This window comes from Talpa occidentalis, unplaced genomic scaffold (genome assembly GCF_014898055.3).
Source record: "Talpa occidentalis isolate TD23 unplaced genomic scaffold, MPIMG_talOcc4v2.1 talOcc4.3, whole genome shotgun sequence".
Taxonomy (NCBI): domain Eukaryota; kingdom Metazoa; phylum Chordata; class Mammalia; order Eulipotyphla; family Talpidae; genus Talpa; species Talpa occidentalis.
In genome coordinates this window covers 12801695-12814046 of record NW_023603184.1, presented here as the reverse complement: position 1 = coordinate 12814046, position 12352 = coordinate 12801695, and the positions used below count along the sequence as shown (strand labels likewise).

Genomic DNA, 12352 nt, shown 5'->3' with positions numbered 1-12352 from the left:
ATGAGAAAACTGTGCTCCTATAAGACGTGGTTACCTGCCTGCGGGCACAGGGCTGCTGAGCCTAGGCACGGCTCCCTCTGCCTCCCCAAATGCCCTTCCTCCCAAAAAACCTGACCCGCAAAATCCTTGTGCCCTTCAAGACTCAGCTTATCATCTGCCCTCTTGGTGAAGCCTCCTGGACTTCCCTGGTGGAAGCTGCTGCCCTTCTCTGTTCATTCATCTAGTTTATACAGCAGGCCCTCAATAAGGTGGCTTAGTTTGGGGTTCTTATAATGTCAAAAAGATGAGAAAAACAAAATCCCACTCATGTTACATGAAAGGACATTTACTCCAGGATCTGCTTTCGTTAAACACTGTTTTACTTAAAGTTGTATTTCCCAAGAACCTATCAACAATGTTAAACAAGGACTTACTGTATTTCTATAATGGCTAGAGCCATCGATAATACTTATTAAACACTTACAAAGCACTTAGTGTGTATTTTATTCACACAATAATGTTATGAGGCAAGTGCTGCTATCATCTTCGTTTTTCAGACAAATTCACCAGAGAGGGTAGTGACTTTCCCAAGACGCCACAGCTAGTATGTGCAAGACTCAGCGAGGCTACAAAGCTCACATTCCAATAGACCACACCACACTGCCTCCTGAGTAGCACAGCTGGAAAGGGAGAGATGTGCTTACATATTCGCTCCCATTCTGGCTTTCAAGGTCCTTCCAGAAGGTATATTTAGGAATCTTTCAGCCATAAACCACAGAATGCCAACTTGGAATAGGTGAAACCACAAGGGAAGTCCAGAGGAAAGGCAGCCTCAGAGTTGATTAACTTGGGGACCAGTGGCATCACCAAGGACCTGCTTCCTCCATCCTTTTGCTCTGCCACCTTCAAGGGGTGCGCTTAGCTCCCTGTGCAGTTACTCAGTGACTGCCACCATTCCAAGCCTCAAATTCGACATCAAGCCTGGAGGAAAGATGCGTGGCCCTTCCGTGTCTTTCTGTAATAGTACAGATATCTTCTCCAGAAAGCTCCCTGTGGACTTACCTACAGGTCCCTCTGACCAGAATGGTGTCACATGCCAATGTCTAAACCAGTCACTGAGAACAGCACTGAAAGCTCCGCAGCTGGTTTAGACTAACCAGGTGTAAAGGCAGGACAGGCCACAGTGCAGGTTTTCTGATCCCATGCAGACCGGGTAAAGGAGGAGCCAGAGTCCTCAGTAGTTTTGCAGGTTTTTTATTTGGGGTTCACCAGGCATATGGCAGGCAGGGGTGCTGGCAGCAAGTCTTCACTCTATCTGGACTCTCTGGCGTTCGTTCTGCTGCTTCTCGGCTTCTCTTTCGGCTTCGGCTGTGGCTTCTACTGCTGCTGCTACTGCTGCTGCTTCGGCTTCTACTGCTGCTGCTGGTGTCCCCGTGACGCCGCCCTTAAAAGCACAGTCTTAACTCAGCTGAATACCATCCACCTATGCCCACACCCCACTCCAGGTGCCCGCCATCAGGCATGCATTAAGGACAAGGATCCATCATCTATCCTGATGGCGGAAGGGCAGAAAAGCCTGATATTTTCTTTACCCTACACCAGGACTCAGCTTCCCCCTAGCACCAGGCAGTGGCAGAGGATGGAAACCTGCCAAGAAGAAAGAAGGGAAGGTGGCCACTGCAGAGAAGACACAACCAACCATCCCCAACGCGGGCATTATGCCTGGGAGAAAATCGATGCCCCATCACTTACTGCCCAGTTCCGTATCCCTCAGCATGTGAATGGTAAACATTAGTTGAACCAAATTATAGTAGTGAAAGACACTCAGATGCCCAAATGCCCCGTGAGAACTTTTACCATCAGACCCTATCCTGAGGGTATGGTGATGTGTGACTGAGCTACGTGTCTAATTACATAGCAACTGCTCTCAAATGTATTCAATTAATCCATCAATGCTCCAAACTTTGTATTCCAGTCTCTAATACCAGAGGCTCAGGAGCCTTTTCAAAGGCAGGTCAAAAAGAGAGCTACACAGAATAAAGAGAATCATAAAAATCTTAGTCTCACCATAAACTAAGGGATCATTTTTTTTTTCCAGAAACACAGTGTGTTTTTAAAGCAGGACTCATTAGGTAGATTAGCTGCAAAGGCTAGAACATTTCCTGACCTCCTAGCTATCAGTGGGATTTACCTGAGCCAGGTGTGTCTATACCTGTTTCTGATAGTCTCTTATGCTAGTTAACTTGGTTAACGTGGGTTAACCAAGTCTTAGAAGATCCAAATCACAGTCAAATAGGGAAATACCTAGAAAAAGAAAATGATCCCCATACACTAGGGGAGAAGAATTGAGGAGAGGTAGATATATATAATGAAAACTGTTTCAGATAGGTTAGAAAGCTGCCCAAGATCACATAGCTCATTATGGCTGAAGTGGGGATCATACCAAATTTCAAGGAATACTGTACTCTTCTGGGTCTTTCTTTTCCTTTGCATAGAAGCTTCTAGAAGGGTACATCTGGGTCCTGTGTCATTGGGGGAGGCTTGTAACTCAGAAGACCCAGAAGAGGGTGCAATTGAAGAGGACAGAGTAGTAAAAGGGTTGGGGGCTCTGGATCTCCGGAAGTTACACCGGGGACTTTGGTGGGTCTGTTGGCCCAGTTCTGTAGGGAAGAAAAAGACCAAAATCATCTTGAAGACACCCATCTTGGGCATAAAGAGGGCAGGAATGCCACCTGTATTAGGTATCTTGAGACCTAAGTAAGGTTTGATGAAGGGTGGACTAGGAAGAGGATGCCCCCATCTCAGTAATAAAACAGTGGAAAGGGGGTGATAAGGCAATGATTGTTGCCTGGGGCAACACCACACTGATAAAGAAACAGGAGTCGTGGAGCAGGCTATATAATGCAGGATGCTGCTGAAGAGAAATATCCTGGCCTTTTTATTGATTGAAGAATTATACAGCATCAGTTGAGAGGAAGGAGGACAAAGAGGAAAGGGAAGGGTGAAACTAGAAAATGTGCTGTCATCTATAGTGTCAGGGGTCGTGAGTCTGCCCTCCAGGCACTTCTCATCTGCTTGATGACTTGGTTATTGTAATTGAGATCAAGCTCTAGTTCCCCAGCCATGCTTTCAATCTTATCAACAAGGCATTCATTCCACTGATCAGTTTCTGGGGTCCCTTTTCATATATCCATCCTCAGCACGCCCCCACCCCCGGGGCATTCCCGGTGATGATGATGCATACCCTGCCCAGAATGATGAAGCCTTAAGCTCTGGGTTGATTTGAAAGGCACCTTGCAGGGTTGGGCTCCTGTGCTTAACTGACCAGAGACTGTTCTGAACTTGCTTGGGATTTAGAACTTTAGGTAACAAAATGGTGGCCAAATAGGCCACTTAGGATTAGCAGACCCACAAATAAGGAAAACTTTTGAATATAATAGTGAACTCAGTCCTTTATGTGCTTTACATACAAGGACTAATTTGAGCATCACAATGAAGCTAACAGGCTTGTTATTACTAATCAGTTACTATCACTTACCTTATATTATATAATTGTTCTGTGATAGGACAGGGAGAGGGGCAGCCCAAACCCCGCAAACCTGCCTATTCTAAATGGGTTCTGCCATCCGCCGCATCAACACAAAACATAGGAGACTTTAATGGGAAGGAACTTTAATAAAACTAGGAAACAATACAGGAAAGGCAAAGAGTCTAGTTTTTAAATGAAGCACCCGAAGTTACCCGTCCCCTCGTGGGTAAAAGTCCATCCATATGGGAATGGTCCAGAGCAAGGCCCCAAAGCCTGCCACAAGTCTAAAGCATCTTCCAGTGGGGAACCACAAAAAAGGGTCAGAAACAACGAGACAAGCCCGGAAGGAAAAGAGCAAAATCAACATCAAGATAAAAGCTGCCATGGTCACCTCCCCACGGGTCTCACCCACATCTGTGTCACCCCGTCCACGACCAAAAGACAAGCAGTTTCTTCACATGTCTCTAGGCTTCTCGCGCCTCCTCCAGGTCTCCTGGCTCCATCCTGCTTCCTTCCTCAGTCTCTTCTGCCGCTTCCTCTTTTCTTTTTGTTCAGCTCCACCCTCTCTTGGGTGGGGCAGGGAACCTCCCCCTTTCCTGGAGACCACCCTGTTACAGTTCTAATTAGTATTGATAATATTATCATTACTTCAGTTTACAAAAGAGACTCTGAGGCACAGAGAGGTCAAGCAGCTTACTCAAGGTCACACACCCCTTAAGTTTTAAACCTGGACGATCTGGCTTTGAGGCTTCATACTTTAACCATTTCATTTAAGAGCCACTCCAGAGACCATTGCAATGCAAAATTTAACCTGAGTTAGTCTACTTTGTCATAATGCAATAATGCTTATATATCTGACCTTTTCCGAGTCGTTGACAATTTGCAGAGAATTTGGCCTCCATCGTTCTAGATTTGCTGCTGCTGATTTGCAGTATGACTTCAGGTCAGTTACTGGCTAAGTTTTGTTTTCCCCACCTGTAAGCAGGAGACAATAAAACTGAGAGGTCAAGGAGATAACATATGTGCAGGTCTCAGCCTGGGCCAAGGCCAAAATAAGCACCCACTAAGGGTTACGGACATCACACATGCACTTTGTCACCGCCCTGAGAGGTAGGTAGCATTTTTTGTTGTTGTTGTTCTCATGTGTCAGGTGTGGAAACTGACACTCAGAGAAGGGAAATCACTAGCCGGAAAAGAAACAGCCACAGAGTAGAAAACCCAGACTTGGAAAATGCTCCAACTCAAGCCTCCTTCCCTGCTCCCAAACCTCAAGGCCATGCCTCTGTTCCCCAGGAGTCACCATTCTAGCTGTCAGGTCATTCTTCCAGCAATTGGAAGATGACACCCCCGGAAAACTCTGAGAAATCAGATTAAGAAAGTTTTCAAAGTGAAAATAGGCTCCCATGGAGGGGGCAGCGTCTCTCATCCCCCAGCAACTGCGAGAGGGGCTGAAGTGATTGGGGTCCACAGTGCAGTGACCATGACCAAGTGTAAATCAGGACAGGACATGGAGCAGGTTTTCTGCTGCTTCACCCAGCAGACTGGGTGAAGGAGGAGACAGTCCTGGAGTCCTCAGTGGCTTTTACAGGCTTTTATTGGGATTTACCAGGTACACAGCAGGCAGGGGTGCAGAGGGGCCAGGAGGCTGGCAGGCCTCCCAACCCCCAGCAAGTCTTCACTCTTTCTGGGCTCTTGGCATTCTCTGGTGATCTCTGCTTCTCTGCTCTCCTTCTGCTTCTCTGCTTCTGCTGGCATCCCTGTGACGCCGACCTTAAAAGCCCAGTCTTAGCCCTGGTGAACCCCATCTACATATGCCCACACCCTATTCCAGGTGCCCGCCATCAGGCACGCATTCAGGACTGCAAGGTTCCATCATCTATCCTAATGGCGGGAGGGCAGAAAAGCCTGATATTTTACTTACCCTACACCAAGTTCCCCAGAGTACAGCCACTTGGCCAGGGGGGTAGGGAGCAAAGAGGGAGGACTCCTCAGACCCAGAAGTAAAAGAGAGTGGGAGGGTTTTCCTCTAACAAATAAATAGAGGAGTGTCTTTATTTTTATTTTTTTTAAATATTTAGTTATTTATTTATACAAGAACTGGGGTACAGGCCAGAGGTGTGGAAGGGTGAGAGGATTCACCAGAGACAGAGTAGGGAGCAGAACAGGCAGACTGATGAAATACACTGCTGAGTGGAGCAGCAGGTGAGACAGGAGAGGTCTGCTGCGCCATGTGGGACCCTCCCCGGCCGGCTGGGATCGAACCCATGCTGCAGAGGCTGCGGACAGCCTCACAGCACGGCCACCATCACCTGTGCCACCACGGGAGGCCCTAGAGGAGTGTTTTTAAACACTATCTAAAATAATCAATTACTACTTAAAAATGGCTTTATACTTTGGGGCTTACTGTTTGTTTGATTAGTTTTGGTTGTTTTATTCCTTTGATTCCGTAATTCTGCATTTTCTATTTTTCATACTATTCTGGTCCAAGGAGCATCCAGTTCTAAAGGGTGATGAAAAAGCCAGTCCATCCTCTGAGGCTTCAGAGGCTGGAGGACTTCTTGTATCTAGACTCAGTTTCTTTGTCAGAACCAGTAATATTGTCATAAGATTATGGGACCTTGGGTGTCTGGGTTTGAGGACAGCCCTCCCAGATTGAAAACTTATGTACTTCTTCCTCTTCCATTATGCAGAACCTTCCCTGATATTTTTTCTCTTTTAAAATGAATGAAAATTCTTTTGTACGACTTAGTAGTAAGGATATTTGTACCTGCGACTTGCAGAGCCTCATTTGATCAGTAAGTCCAATGACTTATTCAGCAGATTTTGCCTAAACACCCACTAGTACCAGGCATTGTGGCAGGTAGTCATAAAACAAGGCAAGATTCCTCCTAGAGTTTACGTGAAATACCACTGGTAGTTAACTAGTCTTTGCTAATAGCTAAAAAGACAGAGACATCAACTACTCTGGATTCCACCAGAGCACCTACGACATGGCCTGGACCATATGGCCACATAATATTCTCAGAATTTAACTTAATTAATCTTCCCATTAATGTATACACTTTTTTTTTCTAATTAGATGATATTCTACTTATGCCCACAAGGTGGCGATCTTGCTTATAGTTTACTCAAACTGAAAACCCAGCTTTAAAAATCCTCAGAAATTAAACCGCAAAAATTAAATTCAATTTATTGAGCACCTATTTAGTATAACATCTAAGCCAGGAAGAAATAAAAAGTTGGTAAGACATAGTTCCTGATCGCCAGGGAAAGAGAGAGGTAAGGCACTTACTTGCACAGATACCTTTTACTGAATCAAGTTTCAGGCTCCATGTGGGAGCGAGTAATCTCATCACCAGATAAAATCTTTTAAAAAGCATTATACAGCCACCGTGTGGCATAGCAGATTCAACAAAGACCCCGCACCTCTGTCCATACGGAAACACTTGAGGGGGCATTGGGTCTGTGCGTGAAGGGCCCTGATGGGGTCACTTGTGATGCCTCAGCTCAGCTACAGACATTAGGGAGTTTGCTCGAAAACTCTCGAACATTCATTCTTTAGAGAATAAAACAATCAGTGCCAGCTGATGACCTAATACAGTTGGGGGGACAAAAAGAGAGAAAAGAAGCACAGTGTAAGGAAACATTTTATCCTCCTGCTTTTAGAAGTGGGTTCTACTTCCTTCCCAAACGTGTGTCTTATCTGCAAATCTTGATTTGGATTGGGGACACACTTTGGTGCAGAGTAGCAAGGGAAAGAGCTAATTCTTAACCAAACAGCTTCCCTCAGCCAGCTCGCAGCTTCCCTGGGGGACTGAACCCAAAGGTGGTTTCTGGTTTTGTTTGGGGTTTGGATTTAGCTTCCACATCTCCTCCCCCAGCCATTTATTTCCCCCCAGAAAATCAAATGCAGAAGCCAGAAAATCAAATACAACGTGGGGATTTTCTTTTTCATTCCTGAGTTGAAAATCACATTTAGGGAATAAAGTGATTGGCTAAAAGTGAGTGCAAACATGAGGCTGCTGCTGACTTGATAAAACAGTGAACTTTTTGATGGAGGGAAAGTGGTATGTCGCCAGGAGACCCACGTGTGAATTGGACTTCTCGACTTGCTGGCTGTGGGACCGTGGACAAGTCCCCTCCTTTCTCCACGCCTCGGTTTCCTCATGGGCACACTAGCATCATTCCCTTAGAGAAACTTTTCCCCTTAGGGAAAAGGATGTCCTAAAGCTAATTCCATACAGGCTTTGTGGACTCCACCCCCACCCCAGGCCAAAACCAAAGACACTGGGAACTCCAAATCCCATCAGCACCAAAGGGAAGGTGGCTGGGACCAGAGGGTGGGGTTAAGCAGCCAGGGGGGTATAAAGCCAGACACGTGCGCTTTGGGAGGGGGGGGGTCCCCCATTTGGGCTCTCCGCCAGCTGTCAGCTCGGAGAGTGCCTTTGGGTTTCCAGGTCGGTGGATCGGGTAGGACGCATTAAAGACTTTATTTCCCTATTTCTCCCTGAGTTGTACATTTTCCTTATTTCCTTTTCCCTTGTAAATAAACCTTTTATTAACCTTTTGCGTGTGCCTGTAGTGGAGTATTAATAAGTCCCTTGTAAGCGCGCGGGTGAGGACCCACAGCCAGGCAACCCGTTCAATATCGGGGCTGCCCTATAACAAAACTGTCCCTGACACTCCCTCCCCACAAGAGGTGGCCCCTGAGTTAGGACACGCGTACCCACCTGAAACCTGGGCTCCATGGCACAGTGGAGCCGGGATCTGAGGATTTCATTGCTCTGTGACCAGAACCGAGGACAGACGCTGTGTGGAAAGGATGAACGGATGTAGGGTTGCTGGCCTAGGTGTTCTCATTGCACAGAGAGACTGAATTCCCTGCAAATCCCCTACGAAAGGCGGAGCCACCAACCTCCAGGCGCACCAGCCCGCAGGGGCCAGGGCGGGTGAGCGCGCACAGGAAAGTGGGGTGTGGGTTCAAAGTTGTTTGCTACGGCTGGTTCCTCTCGGGGCTGGAGTCTCATCCTCTGCGGCCCGGTGAAATTCCCAGGGATTTACATAAGGCCGGGTGAATCACCCCGGCGGAAAGCGCGGAGGCCGAGCGACCCGCCCAGCTCCTCGCCCGGCGGATCCCGAGCGCCTATTAGGGGTTAGTCTGAAGTTTGCAGGAGGGCCAGGCGCTGCCCAGGCGGCGGCACTCGGCGACCCCCCAATCTCGGCGAGGGCGGGGGGCGCGTCCCTCGCGGCCCGCGGGACTCCAGGTCAGCGTCGCCCCCTCGGGCCCCCCGCGCGGGCGTCCCCCGCAGGGCTAGCGCCCCCAAACCCCAGCCCGAGCGCGGGGCCGCCTCTCCCTCTTGCATGGAGCCATCGCCGCTTTAAGGGAAAGAGGAGGGGCAGGGGGCGGGAGGTGGGGGGCGGGGAGCAGCGGCGGAGCCGGGGGAGGGGGGATCCCCCTCTCTCCCACGTGGTCCGCGCGCCTGTGAATCGCGCCCGCCGGAGGGTCTCACAGCGAAATACAAAAGCAGCTGGGAAGCGGCTGCGAGGCGAGTTCCCAGCGCCGGGCGGAGCGCCGGGCAGAGCCCCGCTGCGCCCCGCGGCCGCGATGGGGCTGGGGCGCCCGGAGCCCCGGAGCCAGCAAGCTGCCGGGCCCGCCCCGCCGCCGGGACCCGGGCGCCGAGGCTCGGCTTGAAGCTGCGGCGGCACCGGCGCGGCCGGGGGAGCCTGGGCAGGAGGATGCGGGGCGCCGCCACCGCGGGGCTCTGGCTGCTGGCGCTGAGCTCGCTGCTGGTGCTGTGGGGCGCGCTCCTGCCGCCGCGGACCGAACTGCCCGCCTCCCGGCAGCCCGAAGACCGACCCCCGCGGAGCGCAGCCCGGAGCGGCGGCCCGGAGCCCGCGCCCCGCTTGCCTCTGCCCCCGCCCCTGGCGCGGGACGCCGGCGGCGGCTCCCTGAAAACTTTCCGGGCGCTGCTCACCTTGGCGGCGGGCGCAGCCGACGGCCCGCCCCGGCAGCCCCCGGGCGAGCGCAGACGGCACGTGCCAGCTGGGCAGCCCTGGCCGGAGGAGCGCGCCGCGGTGCACGGGGGCGTCTTCTGGAGCCGCGGCCTGGAGGAGCAGGTGCCCCGGGGCTTCTCGGAGGCCCAGGCGGCGGCGTGGCTGGAGGCGGTGCGCGGCGCCCGGGTGGTGGCCCTGGAGCGCGGGGGCTGCGGGCGCAGCTCCAACCGGCTCGCCCGCTTCGCCGACGGCACCCGCGCCTGCGTGCGCTATGGCATCAACCCGGAGCAGATCCAGGGCGAGGCCCTGTCCTACTACCTGGCGCGCCTGCTGGGCCTCCAGCGCCACGTGCCGCCCCTGGCACTGGCCCGGGTGGAGGCTCGGGGCGCGCAGTGGGCGCAGGTGCAGGAGGAGCTCCGTGCTGCGCACTGGACCGAGGGTAGCGTGGTGAGCCTGACGCGCTGGCTGCCCAACCTCACCGACGTTGTGGTACCCGCGCCTTGGCGCTCCGAGGACGGCCATCTGCGGCCCCTGCGCGCCGCGGGAGGCGAGCTGGCCAACCGCAGCCAGGCGGAGCTGGTGGACCTGGTGCAATGGACCGACTTGATCCTCTTCGACTACCTGACGGCCAACTTCGACCGGCTAGTCAGCAACCTCTTCAGCCTGCAGTGGGACCCGCGCGTCATGCAGCGCGCCACCAGCAACCTGCACCGGGGCCCCGGCGGGGCGCTGGTCTTTCTGGATAACGAGGCGGGCTTGGTGCACGGCTACCGGGTGGCGGGCATGTGGGACAAGTACAACGAGCCGTTGCTGCAGTCGGTGTGCGTGTTCCGCGAGCGGACAGCGCGGCGAGTCCTGGAGCTGCACCGCGGCCAGGACGCAGCCGCCCGGCTGCTGCGCCTCTACCGGCACCACGAGCCTCGCTTCCCGGAGCTGGCGGCGCTCGCAGACCCCCACGCTCAGCTGCTGCAGCGCCGCCTCGACTTCCTTGCCAAGCACATTTTGCACTGTAAAGCCAAGCACGGCCATCGACCTGGGACCTAGCATCGCCCGCAGGAGGAAAGAGAGGACCAGTGCCTGGGGACTGCATGTTGGGAGAAGGGCCGAGGTCTCCACCGCCGCCTGGCACCAGCCGGCCAACGCCTAGCTAAGCGGCCCGAGCGCGAAGGCAACGCAAAACTTATCCTCAACACCTGCCCTTTTCTCTCAGTCCTGTGGCATTTTCTTTTCAAAGTTCTGGGAGGACAAACGCCCCGAGCGAGGCTTGAAGTGCAACATTCCCTCCACCCAGCCTATAAAAGGATTCGGCCCTGTGCCAGCACGGAGTTTGCATCCCAAGAAACTGGCTGCCCTGCCGGAGTTTGGCCCCCCGGGTGGCGTTTCTGGGAGAAGCATCCCATGCCTTGGCCGCCCTGTTCCCTTTCCGAAAAAGGAAAACTTCTATTTGAGCCGTTGAGCTAATTTTGCAGTTTCCTACCAAACGCAGCGCTGGTGGCCCCGGAGTGGTGCTGTGACATTGGCTGGTGCAGCCCCCCTTCCTGTGAGCTCCCTTTGTTCCAGCTCGGTGATGGTGAGATCACTGTTAAGAGCTGGGGAAAGGCTGCGGGTAGGACAAAGCGAGCAGGACCTCCAGAACCGGGGGGTCCTGCAGACCCCGCTGTTTGACTTGTTCCTTATTGCTTGTCATTTTGGCCTAAAGGCTTCAAAAGCAAGCGAGACAGGCTGTTTGCGCTGAGTCAAAAATGAATTTCTTCTTCCTCCCCCTCTAACCGACCAAAATTTTGACAGTGACGATGTACTCCAGAAGGGAAAAGAAATCCGTTTCATGCACTTTACTTTGTTCTTATTTTAATTTTTTATTAAGAAAAACTTTTATTTGACAAAATTTGCCTTCTATGTATATATGTGCATAAAGTGTGGTGTAAATATACTAAACAAACTTATATTTCAATAAAAGGGAATTTAAAATTTAGAATTTAAGTGCTGTGGTTTTAACTGAGGTGTCTGACGCCCTTTAGAAATAAGCTTTAGGGTTTCTCCCTTGAGAATGTGCTTTTAAAACAAAGGAGGCAGACGCGGATATATCCCAGTTGTGACTGGGGGACCTATAGAATTGAACAAAGGCAAGGACAGATTCCCTGCCTTGTGCACTCAAATGAAGCCCAGTGCTGGAAATTTCAGAGTTCAGCTTAGGGTGTGGGGGATGATAGAGAGAAAGGGAAGAAAAGTAGTTGATTTCTTGGCAAATAAAACTTTGATATCAAAGAATTTCACTGTCATATATTCCTATACTAATCATTTAACAAATATGATAGAACCAGATGTGCAAAATCAAATATGACAAATGCTCCCCTTTAAACTGAACTACAGTGGTCACGTGCTGCACATTATTTTCAGCATTGTAATTACCGTGCATCACAATGTGTACCCATAATAAGCTGAGCACATATTGCAAACAGGTAGAGAAAGCCATAAATTAATTCTTCTCTTTAATCTCCTGGCATAAATTCATCCATTGCATCCAGGAGATCATCATCTCCAACATCTGGACTCCTCCCGTTCACTCAAGAGAACTGGTCTTTTTCAGGTACTAATTAATTGCACAGTCACCTCAGCATTGTGAGACCAAGAACATGGGCACTACTTGGTATATGACACTGGGTCCCGTCTTAAGGACTTCAAACTTATTAAATATTTTTGGATTTTTCTTAAACTCCTTATGACCTTGGGGGAGGGGAGATTGGGTTGGTTTGTGTTTGTTTTACATCCCATTAGTGTGTTATCTTGACATTTTATCTGCTATTTGTGTCAATGTGGTCTTGCCTGTTCTTATTTAATGACCTTTATCTC

At 51.0% G+C, this 12352-nt stretch overlaps 1 protein-coding gene and 1 long non-coding RNA gene across 2 annotated transcripts; one reads left to right on the top strand and one right to left on the bottom strand.

Annotated features, from left to right (window-relative positions):
• Positions 1-1230: 1230 nt before the first annotated feature.
• On the bottom strand, positions 1231-8620 carry LOC119254534 (uncharacterized). Its single transcript, XR_005127298.2, has 4 exons — positions 8239-8620; positions 6935-7100; positions 4368-4483; positions 1231-1423 (listed from the first exon to the last, which is right to left on the bottom strand). It is a non-coding gene; the product is annotated as an uncharacterized LOC119254534 (long non-coding RNA).
• Positions 8621-9022: 402 nt separating this feature from the next.
• Positions 9023-11310, top strand: FJX1 (four-jointed box kinase 1). Its single transcript, XM_037521426.2, has one exon. The coding sequence runs from the start codon at positions 9245-9247 to the stop codon at positions 10544-10546; it is 1302 nt and encodes a 433-aa protein (XP_037377323.2). The 5' UTR covers positions 9023-9244; the 3' UTR covers positions 10547-11310.
• Positions 11311-12352: the final 1042 nt, after the last annotated feature.